The 27,536-nt window shown below is 42.6% G+C and overlaps 1 protein-coding gene across 1 annotated transcript; it reads left to right on the top strand.

The window, feature by feature from the left end:
• Positions 1-164: 164 nt before the first annotated feature.
• On the top strand, positions 165-27,177 carry LOC118364944 (uncharacterized). The gene is made up of 4 exons (XM_035746780.2): positions 165-200; positions 24,821-24,913; positions 25,302-25,637; positions 26,048-27,177. Exons 2-4 carry the CDS (start codon positions 24,841-24,843, stop codon positions 26,425-26,427), a joined length of 789 nt encoding a protein of 262 aa, XP_035602673.1. The 5' UTR covers positions 165-200; positions 24,821-24,840; the 3' UTR covers positions 26,428-27,177.
• Positions 27,178-27,536: the final 359 nt, after the last annotated feature.

Raw genomic sequence — 27,536 nt, forward strand, 5'->3', positions numbered from 1 at the left:
GACTCCAACTTAAGTGTATGTGAATTTCTGACGTCAACTGTATATACAGGATATATAAAGAGAGGTGACGTAACAACAGGGAAAGTCCACTTTCCAATAGAGAAGGGTTTACAGGAAATACCGTATTGACATGACAGTCTTAAAAAACGAAAGTGAAACAGAATCAATCCGTTCATATTCCAGGATCCAGGCAAGACAAGGTATGTACGTGGATGGTACTTTCAATATTAATGGTGATGATGAATTCTGAACGGTTCTAACTGTCAAGTTTATCAACAGTAAGATGACATTTATAGTTGCTGCACGGTCTTAATAGCTGGATGTCTGATTGCTAGCAAGAAACGATAATCCTCTGTGGATTCATGTCTGAGTGCTTGGGTGAGTGCTCTGTTGCGATGAGGAGAATAAGCATTGTTATGATACTGTTTTACTACAGTTATAGTTACTTGTATGTCTGCACTGTAGCAAAGCGAGAGCAAGAGTATGGTTGCAAAACTCCACTTTCCCAAAATTCAGAGGTTTTCCAGAAATCCTTTTGGAAAGCTACAAACATGTGGCAAACCCTAAGCAACCCTAACCACCAGTGGTGACCCGTTTTTCAGGGCATGTGTTTTTAGCTCCACATTTTTAGCAACAACAAAAAAAATATATATATATATATATATATTATATGTTTTTTTCTTGGGGGGCATGCCTGTTTGCATGTTATTTTGGTATTAATACGTTTCACATTTCAGTTTGTAAACAATGTAAAAAAAAACAAAAAAACATTCAGTTAATAAAGCTGCATACACACATGGTCTCTTTTTTGTTTTCTTGAGTAAGGCAGCTCCAAAATGCAGGTGTTTCAGCCAAGCTCAGTGCTTTCTGTGGTGGTGGGGCGAGCCAGCAGAAAATAGGAGCGTTGCGCCGTGATTGGCTCAGTGTTCTGTCACTCATGGGCACAGTACGTCATCGCCAAGTTTATGTTCTTAGTAAGGGTAGACATCCAGAATTTCAGCCTTTTGGGTCCTGGTCATCGACCACAGATAAAATGATGTCAAATCACGTTATATCTACAGTAGCTTTGATTGGACTCAACATCTTATTTTCAAAGTCTTAGTTAGCAGTCATCATCATGAATCAAGTCGACAATCTACTGGCAAATCCTTTTTAATCCTTGTCATATGAAGAGAAATAATGAAGAGAAATTCTAGATAAAACATATCGGTTCTCATCGGCCATTGGACATAAAGATTTCACAACAAGTTGGAAATGTTGCACCCTCGACAACCACTGTGATTATTATTTGACCCTGCTGGTCATCTATGAACATTTGAACATCTTGGCCATGTTCTGTTATAATCTCCAGCCAGAAGAGGACTGGCCACCCCTCATAACCTGGTTCCTCTCTAGGTTTCTTCCTAGGTTCCGGCCTTTCTAGGGAGTTTTTCCTAGCCACCGTGCTTCTACACCTGCATTGCTTGCTGTTTGGGGTTTTAGGCTGGGTTTCTGTACAGCACTTTGAGATATCAGCTGATGTAGACAGGCTTTATAAATACATTTCATTGATTGATTTATACGCCCCGTTTACTTATCCTACGGTTCTGACTTGTTGTACAGAGTACACTGTAAGAACGGCCCATGTTCTGAATTCCGTCGCTGTACATTTCAAAAGTGCTGAACAAATATTTATATTGACTAACGTTACGTCCATCGTCGCACATTAATGTCTTAATCAAAATTACGGATTGCCTCTTATGCCATAGTTTGTACAGAACATTTCAATTGTCAGTAGAAACCACATTTGTTTAAGCAAGTCAGCCATAACAGCTGTTTTTTTTAAAGGCATTAAATGAGGCTGAATGAACTGTTTCTCTGCCAGACAAGGCTCTGCTGAAAGGCAGGTGTAGCAGTGGTAAGGTGTTGGGACAGCTGTTGGGACAGCTTTATGGAGGCCCTAACAGTTTGTGGGCATAGTTTGTTACCGTTATAGTGCAATTCATTTATTGTTTAGTGTTGTGTTGTGGCTTTGATGGCATGCATCCCACAAAGATTTACATGCTAAAATTGCCACTGCTAACCACCATATGAAAATCCCCACTCCATCTCCTGCAAGGTTCAAGTTGTGTCTTTGCTGCGTCTTTGCCTTTTCTGTGTTGGTGGTGTATGTTTACATGTTGTGTAGCTTCAGGCCATCATACTGAGCAAAACTGTCAAAGATGGAGGTGTTACTTTGTTGCCTTCATCTTTTGAGGTAAACTTTCCCCATAATAACTTTCCCTGGTTGCCCAACAGTGATTGAGCCCTCGGGCCATGTAAGTAATGCCATTACAAAACGGCTGCCTCAGCACCCCAGAAAACATGGCTAAATGCGGGCTAAAATATTGGCCACACGTAGGCTGCCAACATTGGGTTAATGCACTTTTTCTATTTAATAGGAATTTATTTTAATTATTTTTTACAATTTAATTAAATGTCTGTATCAGAAACATAATTAAGTTGTTGCTATTATACATGTATTTTTTTTTTGTTTTTCATACGTGTCTTTACAAATAATGGGGCCAATATGTGACATTGAGATCAACATTTTAATTAAAATGGTTTCAAACTAAAAAAATATATAATTATGCACATTCCACATACAGTACCAGTCAAAAGTTTGGGAACACCTACTCCTTCCAGGGTTTGTCTTTATTTTTTACTATTTTCTACATTGTAGAATAATAATGAAGACATCAAAACTATGAAATAACACACATGGAATCATGTAGTAACCCCAAAACAGTGTTAAACCAATCAAAATATATTTTTGATTTAGATTCTTCAAAGTATCCAACCTTTACCTTGATGACAGCTTTGCACATTCTTGGCATTCTCTCAACCAGCTTCATGAGGTAGTCACCTGGAATTAACAGCTGTGCCGCCCAACACAAAGCTCTTTGTTGATGAGTGTATCTCAGCTTGTCACCTAGAGCTCTGTTCAGCAACAAACCTCGTTCTGACAGGGAGTCAAGCCCTGCTGGCTGCTGTTGAGCTTGTTGAAACCATTTTCTGACAGGTTGTGAAAGTCAATAACAGCATGTTAGTTTACTTTTCAGATACACACACTTTGAAGTTGTTCAAAGCAGCGCCGTCCAGAAAGATAAGTTGAGCTGACGCGTGTGCCGCATGGAACGACAGAGTGACAGAATGTTTCAGGTTTCATTTTTAGCAGCATGACTCTCGATGCCTATTGAAAGGGATGTTTAGTGAACTCCACCTACTTCCTAAGGACTACAGCTAAAGACAATAGTGGAACAGTTGCCGGATAAAGAGTCTTTGCTTTGGGTAGGAATGGAGTGAAAACTTCCTCTTTGCAGTTTACTTACACCAATGTAATGGACTTTGACTAAGGGTCATTGCCAGGTCAACTGACACGGTGCTTATGGTCCTACTGGTCTGTTTTTGGTAGATGTTTGTGTGTTCAAATCTAAGTTTATTGATCACATACTCATATTTGCATATGTTTTAGCAGGTGCAGTGAAATTCTTATGTTGCTAGCTCCAATAATGCAGTAGAGTTTCTTGCAAATACAATATAAATACACAAATAATCAAACAAATCTAAACAAGCAATAGAGAGATAATCCAGAGTACACGGAACAAAAATATAAACAATGTGTGAAATGTTGGTCCCATGTTTCATGAGCTGGAAGAAAAGATCCCAGAAATGTTTCATATGCACAAAAAGCTTCCCTAAAAAGTTGTGCACAAATGTGTTTACATCCCTTTTAGTGAGCATTTCTCCTGCCAAGATAATCCATCCATCTGACAGGTGTGGCATGTCAAGGAGCTGATTAAACAGCATGATAATTACACAGGTGCACCTTGTGCTGGGGACAATAAAAGGCCACTCTAAAATGTGCAGTTTATTCATAACACAATGCCACAGATGTCTCAAGTTGAGGGAGCGTGCAATTGGCATGCTGACTGTAGGAATGTCCACCAGAGCTGTGCCAGAGAATTTAATGCTAATTTCTCTACCATAAGCCGACACCAACGTCATTTTAGAGAATTTGGCAGTATGTCCTCAGGGATGAGGAGTATTTCTGTCTGTAATAAAGCCTTTTGTGGAGAAGAAAAAACGAATTATGATTGGCTGGGCATGGTGCCCCAATGTGTGTGAAGTAAGAAATCACATGGAAAAAGTGGTAAGCAAATTATTTTTTTTTTTTAACAGATTAATTTGTGTAAGACATTTCATAATTCTTGTATCTAAACCAAAGTAGATCATTTTATAGATAAGCTTCAATATGAGGTTCTAACCTAGCATGAAAGTGCATCCTTGTAACTGTGTGGTTAAAGAAGCTAAATGTTTTCCTTGGGGTAAGTTGAGCCAATGGTCGAGCCAACGGCAAGATGAGTTAAAAGTGTTTTCTTCCCAGGTGTAATGCAAGACATTATCACTGGGATAGGAGGTAACAACAGGGCCTGGCCTGTGTAATGTTTGTGTTATTGTAGCTGTTAAGCCTCTGTTAAAAGATGCTTAATATACAACAAATATAAATTGTAATTGTGTTGAATTGTGTTTGGGAAATAAAGATAGACATGGTTTTAAAAAGGAAGTATTTAATTTAGGACATACATGTTTTGTAAAAAAACAATTTGTTTGGACCAAGCTGTTTTCAAAACTATAATGTTTATATGAATTCAGATTATTTCCATGGATACACAACACCTTGAAATATATGTAGAAATCTTTGTTTTCCTTGATGGAATGATGCTGAATGTAAAAATGATGTACGTAAAAACTTTAAAAAACGTACCCCACTCTCCCCTATGTACAGTACTAGGTATATTAGGATGAGCTATGTCAAGAATATAGTACATGTGCATACACAGTGAGTAAACAACAGTACATAAACAGAACGTGAGGTGACCCGCATTCAATGAATATCTACTTGGGACATTAGTCTAAAGGTGCAGGGCTGACTACCGGGCAAGTGATGGCTTTTCAACAGTTTGACTGAACAGTCCAATCCATTAGAGTGAACGAGTGCATACTTTGTTGAGAAGGGTAGCGAATCAGACCACAGCCAACAAGTTTCACCACTTATCAACCTGTCGCGCTTTTTACTTGCCTCCTTCAGGAACCAATCTAAGCTCAAAAAAAGACGTTTAAACCCCAGTGGAGTGCCGTTGTCATCGATTAGGGCATACTTGATGTTTGTCCTGGCGTTTTTTGTTTTGGTTGCCTACGTCAGGGAGATATTCGTAGATAATAAATGACACTGCTGATGCGAGCAGCCAGCTGCTCTCCTGGGAGATGGCTTCAGTCTCAGGCCCACAAATGATGTGGGAACATTGATGGAGCAGGGCGGCCATTTTCTCATCAGCAGCATCCCTGGGAGGAAACAGCTCATCATAATAGGATGTTCATCAATCCTGAAGGGTAATACTTGTATTAGGTGCTATGAAAGGGGCTAACGATCTGACCGACGCTTTGTTAAAAGGAATCTTGTGTGTCTCGCCGCCGTAACGAGCTACTTTCCAGTGGTGACTGGTGGAGATTATCAGAGCAGCGTGTTGGTGGAGTGAGTAGTGGTGCAAGTCATTTGTGGGTGGCTGGCTTGGGGAGTCTTTGAGAGAGGCGACACGTGGTCACTATTCAAAGTTGGTATCCAGGTTTCCAGAAAAAGTTGAAACCATTGTTTTTTAGCAAAATTAGACTCAACTGTATATCAAAGAAATAAGAAAGTGTAGACCCACTACAGACACACACATTGACCAAACACCAACACCTAATTGGACTGTTTGCTTTTTTTGGCAAAGAAAAAAAAGCTGTGTTTCCTGTGGTAATACAGTACTTTGATACAGAGAAGAGAAGAGAAGAGAGGCTGCTCCTGTCTGCTGTCATCAAAAGAGGAACCGTCTGTCTCACTAGTCCTTGGTCATGTCTACACTTGACACTTACATGTGACTTCTGCTCTCAGAATACGAAGTTCGCATTGAAAAGACTGGTCTAAACGCACAAAAGTCGCTTTGTTGTCTGATTGTAATCTGGGATGCATTGTGTACGGATTTCTCCTCTGTCTGGATGCAATAAGGCTACCAAAAGCGCATACAGTGGGCAAACGTCATCAGCACTCCTCCAACAATTCTCAGAAAAAGTGATTTGGGGCCCGAGAGGCACCCTTTCATCATAACGTTGGAGGAAATACATTCTTAGCCTGTGAGGAACATGTTTGCTGGCCTGAAATGCTAGCCGATAAGCTAATATTAAGAAAAACTAGAGTTATGCTAACCCGTTTGCAATCCCTTTAGCGTTGCTTGCTAGCTTGATACAGTAGTTAGCTGGCTAGTTAGCTACAGCCTATTTAGCCTATTCCAGTTTGTAGAATGCATACTGGCATTTGAATATAGTGCGGGAAAAGGGAATCCGGACACAGTAGACACATTTAGATGTAGACTTATTCGGAATGTAATGATCAGAACTCTAATCAGAATACTAAAGCTGAATGAACGGTTAAGTCCAGACGTTTCTTATTTGAAAGTAAAAATTAACTTCTTCTGCACTCACTCCTCCCTCTGTAGTGTAGACTCCTCCAGCTCTGAACACGTTCCCATTCCCTCCCAGTCACCCTTTCTCCTCCCTAACAACATCTGTAGGGGTGAAATCAGAGTGTAGCGAACAGAATGCCCCGAGGAGTATCATTACTGCACCATTAGGCCATATTTTATGGGTGAAATGGCAGTCATCTTCCCAGGTTAGTAATTTGTAGATTGTGTGCGATGCCAGCAAACAAGCGTCGAAACAGAGTGCGGGCACTGATTCAAATGACATTTGTAATTGGGAGTAACGTTTATGTCAAAAGCTCTCCTTCCTGCCAAATGTTTACTAAACCATAAGAAGATGGCTTATGAACCCGAGAGGATACATAACGTGTAGTATGTATATTGAAGAAATGAACTCGGACGGACTAAGATAGGAACAGGACTGTTGCTGCTACCATGGCACATCGGTCAGAATGCAAATGAAGTGGAGAAGGTTTAGGGGTCACACACACGGGGGGAACGACGACTTGTAAGTAGGCAGGTCGGATGGATGGGTTAGGAGTTGTGGCTTGTAAGCCCTTGGAGATTGGAGGTGGGTAACAAGAATGTGGTGGTCTGGAAGAAGGAAACATTAGGAACACAACATAAAAGGTGCAGGCATGACAAAGTAGTGCCAGGTGACGATTACAGGAAACGGGACAAACTAAGGAGGCTTCCAGGACTAAACATAAAAAGGGCATTAGCATTATCAAACTGAGCACATGGCTATATAAAAGAGATAACATAGGACAAAGTTAAGGCAGCATATGCGCATAGTATCTCCAACAACAATAACTAGGCACTTACTTAAAATGACCCATTAGTCGTGCTCAGGTAGAGGCATGCTGCTAATATGAGGAAACAAGAGGAGTGAAAAAGGGAGAGGAGAGGTGATTATGGGAGTGGGAACAGGTGTGGAGGGAAGGTGCGTGGCCTGGGGTAATTGGAAGCAATTGGAGTCCATGATCCTTCACAACATACTGTATGTAAAGTAATAAAATGATCAATTAGAAAACATCCGTTTGAAATTGGCTGTTTTGACTATGGACATGTCTCCTAGCTGTGACTAAAGTTTTGCGTAGTGCTAACAGCTGATGAGGGGGTGTGAACTAAAGCATTTTAGAGGAAAATACATTTCATGCCCAAGGATTCTCTTGCCGAGTTGTTATAATTATCATAATCTTATAATTGAGGAGAAATATCCACTTTAGAGCTTGGGCAATAAAAATACCACTTTCTTCTATTAGCTATGATTACGTGAAGTGGACATTGAGTGTTGCTCATCGCCCCCGGGTCAGTATTTTAGCCGTGGGAATTTGCACTGCAATAAATCATATCATAAAACCACCTCCAGCGTTATCTGAACAGCATTTATATCCAGGAACGAAGCCAGAACTAGGGCTATGGCTGTGACCAATATGTATAGGTTTGTCCTGTGTGGCTCAGTTGGTAGAGCATGGAGCTTGCAACATCAGGGTCGTCGGTTTGATTCCCACAGGGGACCAGTATGAAAAAATTCTGAACATTTATGAACTCACTACTTTAAGTCGCTCTGGAGAAGAGCGTCTGCTAAATTACTAAAATCTAAAATAGTGCACTACTTTTGAGAGCCCTATTGTCAAATAGGGAATTGGGTGCTATTTCCAACACACCTATGTTTGACGCAGACCAGAGGGACCAACATATCAAGCCAGCAGGTAGATTAAACAAAGTGCAGGCAAACACTTTGGGCTATAATCCTCTACCTCAGCAAACACTGTCCCTGGGTTTGGGCATGGCTGTGCATCGTAGCAGGTAGCTAATGTTGTTTTTGAGCCAGATTAGCGTCCCTGATTCCAACGGAACGTGTCCCTGATCTCCGGCTAGCTAATTTTCCGAGGGATAACCCTCCTTCAAACACGAGTTTAACACTGGGATCCTACATCAAAGCTTCACTGTGTGTTTGCTTCACATCAAAGCTTCACTGTGTGTGTGTGTGTGTGTGTGTGTGTGTGTGTGCGTGCGTGCGTGTGTGTGTGTGTGTATGCGTCTGGGATAATATGTGCGCAAACATAGAAGCCGTTTACAATCTAGAGAGGAGACAAAGGAAAACGAGCGTCTCTGAGATGGCCTCTCCTCCATAGATTAGAGGGGATTACAACGACGGAGCTAACTCTGATTAGAGAGAAAGCGGGATGACTTCAGTGGGACGAGTACAGACTGGTTAGAATCGATGAGTCCTCCTCATATCACTTCATGGCTGGAGAGCCGAAGTGAAGTGGTCACGATGACGCTAATAATATCGCACTTGGATTTCTCAAGTCTAGTGGCAAAACATTGAAGTGATAGTTCACTCCCTCAAAACGTGGTCAAATGTCAAGTTGAGCCCACATCCCGGACCGTCTGTTGTGTTGGTTCCAGCTATGTTTTTCAATTCCAAATGAGTGGTGAAAGATCGGATTCGCCTTAAATCACATGAAGGTTGAGGCATGTAGCTCGTTCTACACACCAGATGCCAGGGGATGTGCACCAATATCAATATTGGACTGCTTCTGAGGTCTGAAAGAATCTCGCAAACTTTGATCTCCATGTGGACAAAATTGTGCGGAACGACACATCAGTGCACAAAATGCCAGCGACCTCTAGGTGAGAGCCACCTAGATTTCCATGAACTGTTCATGATTAGAAAATCAATACAGTGGCATTTCAAATATGAGGCCTGATACCCTTAGCAATTAGTCAGCTGATGAAAGAGAGACAGCAATTTGAGCCGGTCACCTGGTCCTTGCAACATTTATTAGGACATTTTTATTGGCAACAATCATTTCAAAGCTATATAGGCAATCCGTATAGGCAGATACGTCTCTTGGCTGCTGTGTTGGCTATGGTCCAGCTAATCATCATTGTGTGCGACTTAGGGCTTTGTTATTCCAGTGATGGTCAGTTGTAAATGGTTTGATGAAACCATAACGATGAGGCCATAGATGGCGGGGTTAACTTAATCGAGTGCCATTCAGTCTCTTTATGGTCGTACAGTGTCTGTAGCGTCGCTAACGGCCCTAGGCTAACTACTGTGACAATGCGGCTTTTATATCAATCTATATATCGCCATCCAGTTTATGACAACGTTGTTAATTCCAATCAAAAATGTATTAAGTGGAGCGATATAACCTTCAATGACAGCTGGAGACTGTGAATGGATCAATGGTCCCATGGACAGATAACAATGGGAATTTGACAATGATTATGAATCTCTATGCATTATATATCCACAGAAGAATCAAATGTATACTGAACAAAAATAGAAATGCAATGATTTTACTGAGTTACAGTTCATATAATGAAATCCATCAATTGAAATAAATTCCTTAGGCCCTGATCTATGGACTGGGCAGGGACACAGCCATTGGTGGGCCTTGAGAGTCAGGCCCAGCCAATCAAAATGAGTTTCCCCCCCCCAAAAGGGCTTTATTACAGACAGAAATGCTCCTAAATTTCATCCTCTGTCCAGGTGGCTGGTTTAAGATGATCCCGCAGGTGAAGAAGCAGGATATAGAGGTCCTGGGCTGGTGTGGTTACACGTGGTCTGCGGTTGTGAGGCTGGTTGGACGTACTGCCAAATTCTTTAAAACGATGTTGGAGGCAGCTTATGGTAGAGAAATTAACATTCAATTCTCTGGCAACAGCTCTGGTGGACATTCCTGCAATCAGCATGCAAATTGCACGCTCCCTCAAAACCTGAGACATCTATGACATGGATAGCGGCATTCACGAAAAACTGAAAGAGCGATCCACCGCATTTAACCATGGAAAGAGGTCTGGTGATATGGCTGAATATAAACAGTGTAGTTATTCCCTCCACAAGGCAATCAAATGGCCTCCCGGGTGGCACAGTGGTTAAGGGCATTGTACTGCAGCGCCAGCTGTGCCACCAGAGACTCTGGGTTTGCACCCAGGCTCTGTCGCAACCGGGAGTTCCGTGGGGCGACGCACAATTGGCCCAGCGTGGTCCGGGTTAGGGAGGGATATCCTTGTCTCATCGCGCACCAGTGACTCCTGTGGCGGGCCGGGCGCAGTGCGCGCTAACCAAGGTTGCCAGGGGCACGGTGTTTCCTCCGACACATTGGTGCGGCTGGCTTCCGGGTTGGATGCTCGCTGTGTTAAGAAGCAGTGCGGCTTGGTTGGGTTGTGTATCGGAGGACGTCCACTTCGCTGACCTTCAACACTGGGGCCCCACACGGGTGTGTGCTAAGCCCTCACCTGTACTCCCTGTTCACCCACGACTGTGTGGCCATGCACGCCTCCAACTCAATCATCAAGTTTGCAGACGACACAACAGTAGTGAGCTTGATCACCAACGATGACGAGACAGCCTACAGGGAGGAGGTGAGGGCACCCGGAGTGTGGTGTCAGGAATACAACCTCTCACTCAACATAAAAAAAACTAAGGAGATGATCATTGACTTCAGGAAACAGCAGAGGCAGCAGCCGTCTATCCACATCGAAGGGGCAGCAGTGGAGAAGGTGAGAAAGTTAAGTTCCTGTGCCTACACATCACAGACAAACTGAAATGGTCCACCCACACAGACAGTGTGGTGAAGAAGGTGCAACAGCGCCTCTTCTACCTCAGAAGGCTGAAGAAATTTGGCTTGTCACCTAAAACCCCGACAAACGTTTGCTACCTATATTGAGACCCAATCACTGGACACTTTAATAAATGGATCACTAGTCACTTTAAAAACAATGCCACTCTAAATAATGCCACTTTAATAATGTCTACATATCTTACATTACTCCTATCATATATATATATATATATATACTGTATTTTATACCATCTACTGCACCTTGCCTCTGCCGCTCGGCCATCGCTCATCCATATACTTATATGTACATATTCTCATTCACCCCTTTAGATGTGTATATTAGGTAGTTGTTGGGAAATTGTGAGATTACTTGTTAGATATTACTGCACTGTTAGAACTAGAAGCACACGCATTTCGCTACACTCACATATGGTTAGCAGATGTTAATGCATGTGACTAATAAACATTTTATTTGATATGCCACGCTTGTCAGGTGGAAGGATTATCTTGGCAAAGGAGAAATGTTCACTTACAGGGACGTAAACAAATTTGTGCACAACATTTTTAGAGAAATATGCTTTGTGTGTGTATGGAACATTTCTGTGATCTTTTATTTCAGCTTATGAAACCATGAGACCAACATTTCTCATGTTGCTTTGATATTTTTGTTCAGTATAATATTTAATGAAGTCTCAGGTCAACTGTAAATGACAGGGATAGACATGATTATGATACTAATTCATATAATCAAAAGACGGATGTAAGTGTAAGTTCAATAGCAAGTGACATGGATAGAAAGTTTTCAGGCTGCCCCGTTTGCCAGTTGGCCTCTCCTGTCTAATTGTCTTCACTGTGCTTTCACTGTTCAGGTTAACACCAACTCTTAGTGTCCCCTTCTCCTCTGTCAGGAGAGACCGATATCATAAATATCTCTTTTACACCCATTCAGGGATTCAGCCCCCCCCTTCCCTCCTTGATGGAATGTTGAGTAGATGGCATTTTAGATGAAATAAGAAAACTTCACTAGGTCTTGAAAACAGATCAAAACAAAGAGCCCAATCTTAACCTATGGACATTTGGCAGTGACATCAAAAGAGAAAGAACACCGAGAGGGTTTATGGTCCAAACAACCTCACAAAGCCTTTACAACTTCTGACAAAGATTGCATAATGCAGAAGTACATCGACCCATACTACCATTTTACCACTCCACTTTAATAACAAGGGAAAGATAGTCCTGCTGTTATACAGTACAGAATGATTGTGGCATTTCTATCTGACATGACAGAAATAACACAAGTCCTATACGTTTAATGAGATTATGTCCATTCAAGCATGGCCATCAAGTGACAGTCAAATGAGAGGGAGCTCAGGCAAAAAATCACACTATTCCCTCTTCTACTCAACCCCCCTCTATTTCTGATCTGATTGCAGGTGCCTGTCCGCAGTCTCCGTGTGATCTCTGTCTTTATGCACTGTGGTACAGGCGCTGGGCTGCCATTACGATAAGGAGCGGCAGGATGGCTCGTAAAGCGGATTCATGACCGTCGCAATCAGAGGTTAGCGTGTCCTCAAAGTTTAGGGGCTTAGAGACGGAGGGGCCTAAAGTTAGGGCCGATTGTCCCTTGGGGTCTTATGTGGTCGGCAAACGCATTAGTGATCCATACAAGCCCTAGAGGCCGAGTCCATTAGACCTGTGTCGCTAATGTATTTGTGTCCCTAGCTGGAGTTAACAAATGCCAAATCTGTCATTTCTCAGTGAAGGGTGTGTACAGTATGTGCTTCTACGTACAGTGTGTGTCTCTGTGTTTGCATGCATGTACGCACACACACACACACACTTGTCTCCACAACCACGGTCCCTACTCTCTAGGGAATAAGATATGGGCGTCAGGAGATTTATATTATTAATCAGATTTACTTCAGAGATTATTATCCTCTCAATGAAGGTATACAGCGCTTGCAGAAAGTATTCACACACTGACTTATTTCACATTTTGTTGTGTTACAGCCTGAATTGAAAATTGATTCAATTGAGATGTTGTGTCACTGCCCTACACACAACACCACATAATGTCAAAGCGGAGTTATTTAAAAAAATATATATATTTAAAAAATGTATTCTACCCCTTTGTTATTGCAAGCATAAATAAGTTATGTAGTAAAAATGTGCTTAACAAGTCACATTATACACTACATTGACTGCAATAATGGTGTTTAACATGATTTTTGAATGACTACCTAATCTTTGTACCCCACACATGCAATTATCTGTAATGTCCCTCAGTCGAGCTGTGAATTTCAAACAGATTCAACCACAAAGACCAGGGAGGTTTTCCAATGCCTCGCAAAGAAGGGTACCTATTGGTAGATGGTAGCATGGTGAAGTTACTAATTACACTTTGGATGGTGTCTCAATACACCTGGTCACAACAAAGACACAGGCGTCCTTCCTAACTTAGTTACCGGAGAGGAAGGAAACTGCTCGGGAGTATTTTAAGGGAAAAATAAAGGAATCTTAGAGGAATCCCTGGCTCAGTCTGTTTTACAACAGACACTGAGAGACAAATTCACCTTCAGCAGGACAATAACCTGTTTTGACTTAAATTGGGTTGAATCGACTTGAAAATGGCTATCTAGCAATGATCAACAACCAACCTGACAGAGCTTATTATATTATTCTGTATTTTTTTTTACAATAATGTGAAAACGTACAATCCAGGTGTGCAAAGCTCTTAAAGACTCACCCAGAAAGACTCACAGCTGTAGTCACTGTCAAAGTTGATTCTACATTTTTTGTCAACATTTGTTGACTCAGGGGTGTGAATACTTATGGAAATTAGATATTTCATTGCCAATAAATTTGCGAACATTTATAAAAACATGTTTTCAGTGTGTCATTATGGGGCATTGTGTGTAGATGTGTACGATTTAAAAAAAAACAATTTTTAATTCAGGCTGTAAAACAACTAAATGTGGAATAAGTCAAGGGGTATGAATCATTTTGAAGGCACTGTATATGAATGGACAAAGCCGTGATACCATTCATTCCTTTGTGAAGATTCAATAGCGCATTGAAGACAAATTAAGTCGCTTAAAGGTGAACTGCACGTACCTATTATGAATGTGTTTCTTCCTCATTAAGAAATGCAGTGGCCATTACTGAAGCCCAAATGAGAGTTGTCTTTAGGGTGTAGTTTAATGTGGGTGTTTATTGTCTTTATTTATTGTCCATTCAATCACAACAAACAAACAAAGGCAGTAGTGAGAAACGTAGTGACAGCGAGGTAAGCAAAGCTAGCTTTGCTATGGAGAGAAGTTTTGAAGTTGAGGACGTGTTCCCCCCTGACTGACTCACCATCTCAAGATGATCTGCTAATTCAGTTATATAGAATATGTAGGCTAAAGCCTTCGCAGACCTTGTGCTTAACCAACCTGACAGCAGCTAGCTAGCTAGCATAGCTTGGGGATAGCTGAAGCTGGCTAGCCTATCTAGCTAGCTGATATTTCTGTCAAATCACAGTTATGCCAAGACGGCAAGAAGTACAAGTGTCTGGAATGTATTTCATGATACCCTCGTTATACAACACCTTACTACGAAAGTAACTTGCAACTTGAAGTTATATTATGTAATGTAAAGACATGTTACCGTGGAAATTATATCAACAGCTGCGAGTTGAATGCCCAGTCTTCAGTCAGCACAGCTTTCAACATATCTTGAACTCATATCACTAAAGGTCTAGACTTTATGTGGACATTGCACAAACATGGCTAGCTTGAATGTAACTACATTTATCAACAACAACAATTGATGGGTGTGTTTGTGTTACAAAGACAGCCTATTTACAGCAGAAAATGTTTCATCATATTGATTTGCTTATAAAGACAGTACGCCTACACTTTACCTAACAAAGGAAAATGAGTTGTGTGTAGAGTACAACCACAGAACAAGGAGCATAAAAATATTTGGTAGAGCTTCAGCTGTTCCAGAACTAGCATGGCATTCTATACTATGTCTATGGTCTATTCGAAGGATTTGTCTGTCTAACCACACACTTACATGCACTGCTCTCTGGGTGAGGTTCTGTCTTGAAGTCTCCAGCGGGTGAAGAAGTCCCTTTCATCTATGCCATGTATTACAGGTTACTGACAGGTGCAGCCAGGTGGCAGGAGGGGTGGAGTGCCCGAGACTACATTCTTGATATGACATAGTTTGCCACAACGCATGGGTTCAGCAGGCAGAGTTCAATAACCCCCCTGTATCTACTGACCTAGCTTCCTCCAGGAGGAAGCTTTGAATCGGTCAGTAGATACAGAGTAATATGAGAAGAGTCCAATTGCTGAACTTCTGTCGATATTCTAAACAAAGTGTTCTGATAACTTTCAAGTTCAAGTGTAGAATAAACCGCCTAATACTGTAGAAGCAGTGTCCTGCTAATATAACGATGTGCACATTTGACACTTGTCTTTCATCTTCTAGCAAAGCAAGGTAAGGTTGATACACACAGCACTACGTTATCTATCAATGGCTGTTAGGCGAATTCCAAGACAAGACAAGTGATTTTATTGTGACGTATAGCCAGATCAAATGTGATCAATCTGAAGTGGGACTGGTGCCTAGCCACGTACTGCCTCAGCTCCTGATATGGTAGGGGTGTTCCCACGACACTGCTGAACAACAAATTCACCAGGTTTTGTTAGTAGACTTTGAATGAAATTAAATATCATCAGTCAATAGACATAGAGCAAGAAAAACAAATTTTCTCTAGTTTGGAAGTAATAATATTAAGATTGACTAATCACAGAATAGATTCAGGCCAGTGACGCTGATGCCGTTACTATGCAACCAGCTGTGGCAGGTACCATCCTTCATTTATCTTTGCGCTAGAAAATACACAATAGAATTTCCTGAGAACAGGCATGTTGTTTTAGCACTAGTAGCAAACGAAGCCTCTGAATACTGGCTAGCTGGTTCTAACCTAGCCCTTGATCATGACTCCCAGTTGTATTACAGTAAAGGCAGAATGCCGACAGGGTCTGAGTTATCGAGAACAAGTGCTAACTCAAACAACATGCCTGTTCTCATAAAAATAGCTAGCTACCTAACTTGCAAATCCGGGTTAGTTATCAATATCTTTGTCCGAGTTTAAATTAATTGGCTAGCTAGATACCTAGCAGGGATCTTCTTAGCTAGCCCGTTTGAGTTGAAACATTATCGATAGCAAGCTGGCTAATGTTACATCCTATCAAACCTTATCGTCAGGCACAACGTTAGCTATGCAAATCTTCCTCTCTATGACATTACATCACATTACACATTAGGGAGGGACTATGTATTTAGCTAGATCACAGTATCATAGCTATCTAGCTAGCTACTCACCACACACAGCCATAGTGTCGTACGTTTGTTGTATGTAATACATTCCTTGCCATCTTGCGAAACATTGTTGAACATGTTAGAAGTTTGCACCAACTTTATGGAAGCCAATTTTCACTATGCTGAGCAAGTGTCCATGTGTTGCAGGCTTGACAACATGTTCACAACACATGGCAGCTGGGGGCGGACCACACCTTGTTGTCTCTTTGCAAATTGGACATCATTAGCAAAAGTGGGCATGTATATGTAAATAATCCATACCCAACCCATACTACTCATGACGCGCTCACTTCCAAATCTCGTTTTGGATGAGGCTGACTTTATGACAAAAATTATCTTATTTACATTTTGTAGTCAATTTTGACACTATAATTAATATTTCTGACTCATATCGATGCTGCACAGGCCATTTATAACCAGTGAAGTTTGTTATAGGAGGCAGTTCCCCTTTATTAAGATGGCGTCTCATGGAGATATAACATGCGCAATTTGAGCTAGTCCAGGAAGTGACGTTTCAGGCTAGCTCAGTGCTGCCCCCTCATTGCGTAACTGAAGTTGAAGGCCGACAGGGGCACTGCAGGCTGCCATTAGTTACTCAATTATTCTTATAACTTCTTTTGTGTGTGAAATCAGTTCAATGACATACATCTGGTATATTAGAAGCCGTTTTTGGTGCCACGATTGTCTTTGATTTTGTATTTTATTTACACTAAGATTTATCATGAAGATTGGCATTTTTCCATTCACTATAATGGGGGATCCTGTTTTCTGCAAACAATGCCTGCAGTACCACAGTCACCCTTGAATTTCCGTGGCGTCAATGAGAAGGGGCAGAGGGCAAATCAAGCTCCATACCGCATCGCCGTGAGCCTCTCAACTTTTGTAACAATGCAGAGGGCTCTGTATAGCTCCGCATTGACATGATTGGTTGACGGTAGGCGGGGGCGTCCCCCCAAATGTCCCCTCATTCTTTCATTTGCTTTAAATTTGCTTAAATTTGCTTTTGCTCATTTCCTTTAAATTAGCTTTCTTCTTTGAAGGGTTGTTTTCACACTTTTGTTTGAGTTCTTAGATGTTTGAAATCAACTCTTTCGTGATAAAAAAAAAGGTCTAAAAACAATCCTGAGTACAGTAACCTGCTGAGGAACTACTTTGGAAAGGGGCATACAGGACAAAATGCATATCAAGGACACATGGTGAGAGGTACAACCAACTCTTTCTTGACCTACCACTCACTCCGTCACTTCTCCATGAACCAACAAAAAAAAGTCCACTTTCCTTTCTTGAAGCTTTCCAGGCTTGAGGGGGTAGGAAATGTGGTGGGAGTTGGTCAACGTTCCATCTCATTTCAAAGATGCCCCAGTGCCCCCGAAGTGGACAAAGCGCCGAGAAAAGCTCCATGGACAGATGGAATGGAGAGGGAGAACAGTTACTCGCTTGCCCTTTAGTTAATGGACCAGGCCTAAAAGCTCCTTCTCCTTTCAGCAGAGAGAGAGAGAGAGAGAGAGAGAGAGAGAGAGAGAGAGAGAGAGAGAGAGAGACACAGAGAGACACAGAGAGACACAGAGAGAGAGAGAGAGAGAGAGAGAGAGAGAGAACAGACATTAGAAGACCACTTAAGAAAATCAGCCAGAAAAAAAAAAAAGACCAAAAGCTCAGAGGAGCTGAGTTGGTCTGGTTTAAGAACAAAACTGTAGTTACACAGAGTTTGGTGACAACTTGGTGCCCATCAGAATTGTACATCTCAAACCAAGTTAGCTGAACTTTGCAGAAGATTTGTATAGCTTTGGCTTTAGTCGTAATAGTCAGGGCCTAAGGAGTTGAATGACGATTGGTACTTTGGAGTGTACTTTTGACTTTGTCCCTCAGCACTCTGGCTCATGATATATGGGAGAAGTGTGATTCATACAGTAAGCTGACCTAGTACAAGCTTAAAACAGCCAGACAGGGATATGTCCAAAATGCCAAAAGGGGAGAAGGATGAGGCGGAAGGGCATAAAGTACGCGCTTGGTACCGATAGGCCGCTGTCGCCTCTGGTCTAGGATTACCACGGAAATGCGATCGTAAATCCACCTGACTAATCACCATGACGACGACCCAGAGTGCAGGAACTCAATCCACAGCCTCTCTCCCAGTGTGGAATTAGTGTCAACTTTCGAAAAAGTTAACTTAACGACTTTATGAACTACCTCGGCAAAGTCGCATGTGTCACCCACATCAGAGCTGGATCATTTTAGACACCATTATGGGGACAAAAACTCTGCGTTTTGGGGGTAATCTGGCCCAACAGAAATTAAGTATCGGATGAGTGTCGACAAGCTGTGAAAATAAACTGTAACTCAGTGTGTCGTGCCAGGGCGAGAGACAGAGATAGAAAGAGTCACCACATTCTGTCATTTGCAGGGAAACGGTTGTCTGAATGTGTGAAATGCAGTGTGGCGTCGTTGGCAAAGGTTTCCCGTTGTCGGTGGCAACAACACTTATTATTAGACTTCCTGTTTTATTCAAAGTTGCTCTTAGCACATTGCTTGTTTCCTATCACATAAGGTTGCCATGCTGGTGGCAGACCAAACAATGGAGCATTAAAATGAAGATGCACTGAGGAATATACACACTTATCAGAGGAGAGGCATCCAAGCAGCACATTGCTATATCAAAAAAGCCTAGTGTGGGGTACAGCACAAAAGGTCAGAGCAAGGCAGAAAATCTCTTCGTCTCACGCTACCACCGTGTTCAATCTCAAATGTAAGCGTGGTAGTGGGCTGGTGATGAAGCAGAGAAGAGGCTCTCTGTTCTGCAGCGGTGTATTGTATTGTTTTGGTGGAGATGTAGCCTCCATGTTATTAAAGCCTGCAGCGTGTTCTATATCTTCGTTGTTGGCAGCTACTGCAGTGCTGATGTGGGAGGAGAACTGATGCCCCTAGAGCGGAGACAGTAAGCCTGAACACCCACACACAGTAGACACATCCAAACACACGCGCACGAGAGTACACCATACGCAGTACATACACAGACAGAAGAACTGCCACACACACACACACACACACACACACACACATATATACAAAGTAGACATACATCCAAACACACACACGCGCGCGCAAGAGTACACCATACGCAGTACATACACAGACAGAAGAACTGCCCACACACACACACACACACACACACACACACACACACACACACACACACACACACATATACAAAGTAGACATACATCCAAACACACACACGCGCGCGCAAGAGTACACCATACGCAGTACATACACAGACAGAAGAACTGCCACACACACACACAAGTCCAACAGAGAGGTCAGCCCTGTGGGTCAGACATCAGTGAGCTCTGCCAGGCTCCTCTCTCTTTGCCATTGTCTCCCACCCTGGGGTGGTGTTCCACTAGAGGTCATCCACCACTGAGGGGTCAAGGTATAGTCAGAATTCAACCTGCATATTGAGTTGCCTCACACCCACAACACTCAAGGAACCTGTTTCCTCAGAGTAGAACGGTTACAGCTTAAATACAAGCTCGGAGCAGGAGAAAGGCTTGTCAGGTACAGTGGTTAGTGATTTACTCAGTTTACAGAGTGCAAAACGCCCATGTACAGTCTGACGGGCACTTTGGAGGAGAGGGTGATCGTTTTTTTTTTTAACTCAGGAAACAAAGTGGCATGAACACTCGCTAATGAAATCTCATCTGCCTCGCTGTGTGATAAAAGATGATTCAAGCTAAAAGGGTTCAAATGTGTTTTTGCAAACTCTCGAAAAACTTTTAGAACACACAATCTCAAAAGGTCCTGTTACTGCAGGATCATTTGCAGAACATCTGTGTTTTCACCCTTGTTCTACAACATTAATACATGTATGATTTACTTGAATATTGTGGCTGTAAAGATTCAGTCAAAACACCGTCATAAACTTTTTGCCAGGATTTGGCCAGGGTTGTTCCGGTTTTGGTTACGAGATGCCCCCATTGTGCTTTTTGACCCTTTTGTTTTCCCTTGTTCCCAGTTATTATTTGCACCTGTGCCTCGTTTCCCTTGATTGTATTTAAACCCTTAGTTTTCCTCAGTTCTTTGCTCTGTGTTTAAATGTTAGCACCCAGCCCCAGCGATGCTGTGAACATTTGTTGCTCCAGTTGGACTCTCTTGTGGTACTCTGTTTTTGTTCATTTATTTTTGATGATCTTTTGAGGCTTTTTTTCTGCTGTACGTACCACCTTGTGGATTTACCTTTTTGACTTGGAGGATTACCTTTGTTCTCTTGGAATTACTTTTGACGGTGTGGATTTATTTTTGCCTGAAGAACTTTCCTTTTTACTTTATTAAAACACTGTCTCAAGTACTGCTGTGTCTGCCTCATCTTCTGGGTTCTGCCGACTAATAAGTGACTGTTTCTCACACCGGAGACCCGAGTTCGTAACCGGGTCCTGACACTTATTACCAAGTATACAGAAACATTCTATCCATTTGACCACGTCTAAGCGATGACATTAAAAAAAGTTAATACTGAAACCTATCAAGTGAAATCACTTCCTTCTCATGAATGAGCCAATCACGTGAGTGGGAGTGATATCTGAAACAACACTCTCACCCCTTCATGTTGGCACACAATCAGAGCAACAGCTCCCATTACAACTTAAATTCCATATGCTAGATTCTCTTGACTTAGCATTAACTTATCACACTCTCTGTTACACACACACGTTCTCTCACTCTTTCAGAAGAGCAGCAAGAGGTCGTTATGAGACACACCCTTCTCAGAGATAAGTACAGCAGCCGCACAAAGCCTCCTTACTTAATCATTAACGACCTTGGTATGTAAAGAACCCTACAAGGAAATGGGAGGACTAATTTTAGCAGGGGCTCAGAAGGTATCAGACAGAGTTACTCAAAGAAGCAAGGGACAAGCACATCTTCATATTGGGGTGAGTCAAGTTTGCTACTGTGTCTGTCAGACCTATGTCACCAGCAATATAACTTATCTAGCTGTACTTTTAATGGCCCAGTGCAGTCAAAAACTTGATTGTCCTGTGTTTTATATAGACTGAGTGTACGAAACACCTGCTCTTTCCATGACAAACTGACCAGGTGAAAGCTATGATCCCTTCCTGATGTCACTTGTTAATTAAATCCACTTCAAATCAGTGTAGATGAAGGGGAGGAGACAGGTTAAAGAACGATTTTTAAGCCTTGAGACAGTTGAGACATGGATTGTGTATATGTGCCATTCAGAGAGTAAATGGCCAAGACAAAAGATTTAAGTGCCTTTGAACAGGGTAGGTGGCAAGCACACCGGTTTGTGTCAAGAACTGCAACGCTGCTGGGATTTTCCCGCTCAACAGTTTCACGGTCTACCACCCAAAGGACATCCAGCCAACTTGTCAAAACTATGGAGTGGGATGGAGTTTTGGCCTTTCCATGGTGACATCAACATGTGGTAAATTAGTTAATAGACCAATAAGAAAGACTGTTCCAAACCTCTCTGCCAATAACAGCTAGTTTTCAGTTTCCCACTCAGAACACTCCCAGACAGTCCTAGCAAAATTCTTGCTTGAGAAATTGTTCTTTGCTAAGAAGCTATTTTTGTTTATTGCTTTGAACTGAACAAATTGGAAGGATACATTTTACATAAAGTATTTCATGGAAATGATAAATGAGCCCCATTGAGCACAAATTAAGGCCAGTCTACACACGACATGAGGAACAGAGTTTTACTGTGTGTGTGTTGCAAATGTATTTCTTGCACTTGATGCATATGTACTGTGTCTTCCTGTCCTTCTTGGGTCCATACACATTATAGCACTTCTGCTTGTTGCTACATGCTGCAATCTAGAATGATAAACACTTAGTTCAGGAATTTTACAAACATCTCACTCACATATAGTTGCAGCAGGCCAAGTCAGACAAACAGAGTCAGACACACACACACATGCAACAACATCACTCACCGTAACTTCGGGTATTGGAGTTGTTGGTTCTGTGGGTCGGGTGGATCGGGCATCAGCATCCTCCTCCTGAATCTTCCTCACGATGGCTGCATAAGCTGGGGTCCTTGGGATATGTTGCCTCCTCTGGATTTGAGGTCTTACCAATACCTTTCCCTTACTCTTCGAGAAAGAGCCGTCTCTGCATATTCCCTCTGTTCCAATCTGGGATTAACGCGATCCAGATGACAAAGGCGTTGTATGCCAAGATGTTGAAGAATATTACAAGTGTCCAGCATAGGGTTCTTCTTTTTCAGCTGTGGCCACAGATTCTCCCATCCCTATGCAGCGTACTAATGAGTACCAGATTTTTGCCTTTCTTTGTCACATAGGACACTAGGGACGTGTCGGCCGTGAACACAAACTTAGAGGAATTGATAGGTCTGCTCCGTGTATTAAACAGCTGAGGTGGGAGCTCTGGCTTGTTTTTTCGCATTGTTCCTACCATCGCACGCTACCTCTTGAAGCTCCTGTCCCAGCTTGTGCAAAGTAAAAAAGTTATCGCATGTGATGTTGAGGCCCGCATCCCTTGGCTCTTCTCAGGGGCTCCTCCATCTGGCTTCCCTGTGTACACTTGCAAGTTCCACGCATATGATGAAGCAGCATCACAGGCAACCCAGATCTTGATTCCATATTTTGGGGGTTTAGGCAGTGTGAACGTTGGGCCCAGGGTTGTAAAACAGGGGAAGGCGGTCCACCCACTTGTCCCACACTGACCTGATTGCAGCTAGCTTTTCTCTCTGCCGCCGAGCTGGTCTGGTGTCTCAGTTATCAAAGCAGATAATCCTGGAATTAATGTGGAAGTTTTCCGGAGACATTGTTGCACGGAAAAGTTCTCCGGCAGTTTCTGCATCCCACAGGGATTCTGTGGATTCCCCATTGGATCTGAAAACACCAGCAACGGTAAGAAACTCAAAGTATGCATGTAAATTAGTTTGGTTCATCTTCCATCTCTCTCCAAAAACATGCCTTCCCTTCAAATGAGTGCAGTCCAGAATGATTTCCTGGATGGTGTCTGGGATGAACTGTTCAAAAGAAGACTATGTCCTGTACATGAGTAACCGCCATCTGTGTCGGCCCTGGTCGCATCCATTTGCAGCCGTGCGGGGTGGCTCATTCCTTGGGCAAGAAGAGCATCCAATTTCATCCATATTTCTCCTCCTGCAGGCTGCTGATGAGCTGGTTGCTGACGGGCTGGTCCTGGGGCTGGCTGAGGGTCAATCTCATCCTCCTCTTCCAACTAACTGTCAGATTCCGAAGTGAATTCTTCATCTTCCAAAGTGGAAGACGGTCCTTCCACACTAGCTTCTCTATCTGCCATACTGATTGATTGTGGTAAGGAGCCCCACATGCAAAGCTATTTATTTGTGTCCCTTCCCCAATTTGCACCTGGCTGGGGTAGATTGTGGGAAAATACTGCATTTTTACAATGTAATGAAATGTATTGTAATAGCACTGTGCATGTTCCCACAAGACATTATAGTTGCACACGCTACAAAGGGTGTGAGACAAGTGGGAGACAGCACCAATAACCTATCTTGTCTCCCTGCCTATGTTGAAACAGCAGGCCCAGGGAGGAGGAAGACCGAGTGAAGGCACACAGTATTGTTTTTTTTTTACATGTTTTCACCTACACACACTTTTATTACCCTCGGGTCCAGTGGTCCCAAACACCACATATGTAATATACACTACCAGTCAAAAGTTTGGACACACCTACTCATTCCAGGGTTTCTTTTTTTTTGCTATTTTCTACATTGTAATAATAGTGAAGACATTAAAACGATGAAATAACACACATGGAATCATGTAGTAGCCCCAAAAAAAGTGTTAAACAAATCAAAACAGATTTTATATTTGAGATTCTTCAAAGTAGCCACCCTTTGCCGTGACGACAGCTTAGTAGACATTGAAAATGGGTCCCACAGACCCGAGCGATACTGAGATAAACATGGGCTGCATTGGACCTTTAAGGAAAAACTATCGGTCTGTGAAGCAAAATATTACACAGTGCACTCCGCTTATAAGAACGATTTAAGACTCCAACGATTTAAGACTCCGTAGGACAGAAACATTCTGATACAATGTACAGGTATTGGATCTTAATTTGAACCAGTTTGCTACAGCAGGAAAATGATCAAATACACTATGTTTTACATTTCTTGCAAAGCAGGAAAGTTCTCCTGCAACAGGATCCTACATCTGTACGTCTCTTGTAATGATCAATCAGTTAAATCAATAAGTGCACTGTGTTTGCAACAGGTGAATATCAGGTAGACTGGGTGAGAGTGACATACTAGTGTAACATGACCAATGTGTAACTTGTGTGCGTCTATAGGAGATCAAGTCAAGAGAAAGATGAAGATGAACCTGCTCACCCAGCAAACGGTGATGCTTTGGCTCTCTGTTGCTCGCACACTCACAACAGCAGGTAAGCAAATCACGTTGAAACTTGACTATTTTATAGGCACCCTGGTCCTCGAGTACCCCCAACAGTACACATTCTCATTGTAGCCCTGGACCAGCACAACCAGTCAATCAACAAGTTATCTTTACAAGCTGAAGTTTGTGACTTGCAGTACTAATACACAGCTGACCATAACTACACAGTTTCTGAAATGATATACTGTAGATGATTTGTATTTCATGTGGATGGGTCTTTGGTACTTACCAATACAACAATGTAGCTTGGGCCCCCACACTAGTGGGCTCATAACACAAAATGGAATGGCTCGAGTCAGGAACGAGCATTAGTTGAGCACAGTCATTCCAAGAGAGCTAAGTGAAGAAACTAACTCCAATATCTCCTTAATCCACAGAGCTGGTGAAGCTAAGCACTGTTGACTCTGTCATTGTGCCATGCCACCAGCGTGTAACCCTCCGATGTGACATCACCACCTTCCAGGAGGGGCTGTCGATCAAACATCTGGCCTGGGTCCGCCAGGACGGCAAGCACCTGTGTGACGTTAACGGAACTGGAGTGACCGGGTCCCACTCAGGGAGCACACCTAGTACCATGGAGTGTAGTTATACCCCACAGACACAGCTGACCCTGACGCTGCTGCAGGTACAGCCACTGGAGCGGGGAAAGTACTTGTGCAAGCTACGCTCCAATCACGGAGTAAAGGAGGCCACTACAACGGTGGAGCTGCAAGGCGAGTGTCCTAGCCCATTCTTACTCGTGTAATACTGTCATAACCTAGACATCTGTCATGCATGTAGTCCAATGCCATTGACCAGAGGATGGTGGGAGGAGCTATAGGAAGACTGGCTCATTGTAATGGCTGGAATGGGATAAATGGAACGGTAGTCATGTTTGATTCTGTTCCATTAATTCCATTCCAGCCATTACGTTACAATGAGCCAGTCCTCCTATAGTGGACATAGCTAATGGACATTGCCTAACCACCAGGAAGTACAAGAGACTTTACTGTGCCTCAACTGAACAAAATGTATGACTAATGGTGTCAGGGGGCTTACGGAACTGTATTGCACCATTTCAAGAAATCTCCAACCTCATCCATATTCTTTGTGTTTCCATTTTTTAAAATCTGTTTCCATTCAGAGTGCTACAGGAAGGCCCAGCCCAGTGTCAGTGATGAGGGCCCAACCTGCACCTTCACTGGGGTCTACCCTGATGGAGAGGTGCACTGGTTCCAGGGACCCAACAATGTGACTGGGGACTCTACAATCAACACTAAACAAGTGGAAGATGGAGCGTCATTGACTATAACTAGTTCCCTGAAAAGAAAGACCGTCTCTGGGGAAGGGGCCTACAACTGCTCCCTGTGGATCCCCAGTACCGGAGCCTACCTGACCAGCAGCTTAGTGGTACCAGAGCATAGTAAAGCCAAGGTTGTGCAGCCCAATGCCAGTGGGGCAGGGTCCATTGGTCCTTTGTGGAAACCTTTTCTATTCCTCCTGAGTACTCTCTTCCTGGTGTGATGTCTTGAAAACAAACATTGACAAGCAAGTGGATAATTTAATAAGAATATGGAAGAGCCATTGTGTGAGGTTCGTTTCATGGTCCAAAGGTTTCCTTGGCTGCGTAGAACAAGGAAATGATAACCTGAGGCTGGTAACCTGGTGCAAATCAACCTATTGTGAACGCACCCTTGTTGGTCTGCCAGTGCCAGATGTTAATTAGATTGTTAATTAAAAACAGCAAACGGCAGTAGAAACAATAACAAAGTTTACTTCCTTCCCGTTTCGGTGAAACGCTGAGGGATGGGGCCGGAGAAATGTAACCACTCTCAAATTCATAGACAGTGCTTTGGATGCATGGCCTGACCATCGATGATATCAAAATAATTAGTTTTAACAATGTTTTGAGGCTATATAGTGTTTTATTAAATTGGAGTTAAACAAGCTTCTGATGGGGTAAGCCAGTTGCACTAAGCTCATGAGTCATTTATAAGTTATATTCTTCAAGAATGAATGTGTACATGTATAAAAAATGTAAAATGATGTAACAACTACTGATTGCCTTTTGTAGAAAAGCATTCCTGTTTGCGTTAATCAGAGAGATCCCCTTACTGTTCGGCGTGCTTTGGGGGGACAGGAGCGGTGGTTTAATTGGGTTGATTTTCTACGTTTGATTGAATGTGAGTTGTGCGAGAAACTTATTGTTAGTAATGATGTCTGTGAGGTGATATTCCTGCTTAGGATGGATGTAAATAAATGGCTGCGCCCTGATTATTGTCTGAGTCCCATGCTCCACTCCTTGATACAAAGAACCGGTGTATTTTAGATTTAGTCCTGAGGACCTCCTCTCGCCAATAACAAAAAAAAAAGTGATGTAGGACTGCTACAGGAATTGAACATTTGTGTAAACTCTCCCGCACTACATGTGGCGTAGTCCGGTATCCCTAGTTGGGAGGTGTTACATCTCGGCGGATAGTCTGCAGCGATGGACATGGCTCTACCTGTTCAGCGGTTGCGCTGTTACAATGTACCGTTTCTCTTTTGTGTATCCCCTGTGTTCTGTTGGCAAGGAGGTCCCAGGTTCTCAGCCGTTGCTGGAGTGCAAGAGCCCAAGATGGTTCCGACCATCG

The sequence above is a fragment of the Oncorhynchus keta genome, chromosome 32, assembly GCF_023373465.1.
Source record: "Oncorhynchus keta strain PuntledgeMale-10-30-2019 chromosome 32, Oket_V2, whole genome shotgun sequence".
NCBI lineage: Eukaryota > Metazoa > Chordata > Actinopteri > Salmoniformes > Salmonidae > Oncorhynchus > Oncorhynchus keta.

Excerpts from the sequence above, each read along its gene's own strand:
- LOC118364944 (XM_035746780.2), top strand. The coding sequence starts at position 24,841 with ATGAAGATGAACCTGCTCACCCAGCAAACGGTGATGCTTTGGCTCTCT. Across the intron at positions 24,914-25,301 it reads TCGCACACTCACAACAGCAG|AGCTGGTGAAGCTAAGCACT; the intron begins GTAAGCAAATCA and ends CTTAATCCACAG. Across the intron at positions 25,638-26,047 it reads TACAACGGTGGAGCTGCAAG|AGTGCTACAGGAAGGCCCAG; the intron begins GCGAGTGTCCTA and ends GTTTCCATTCAG.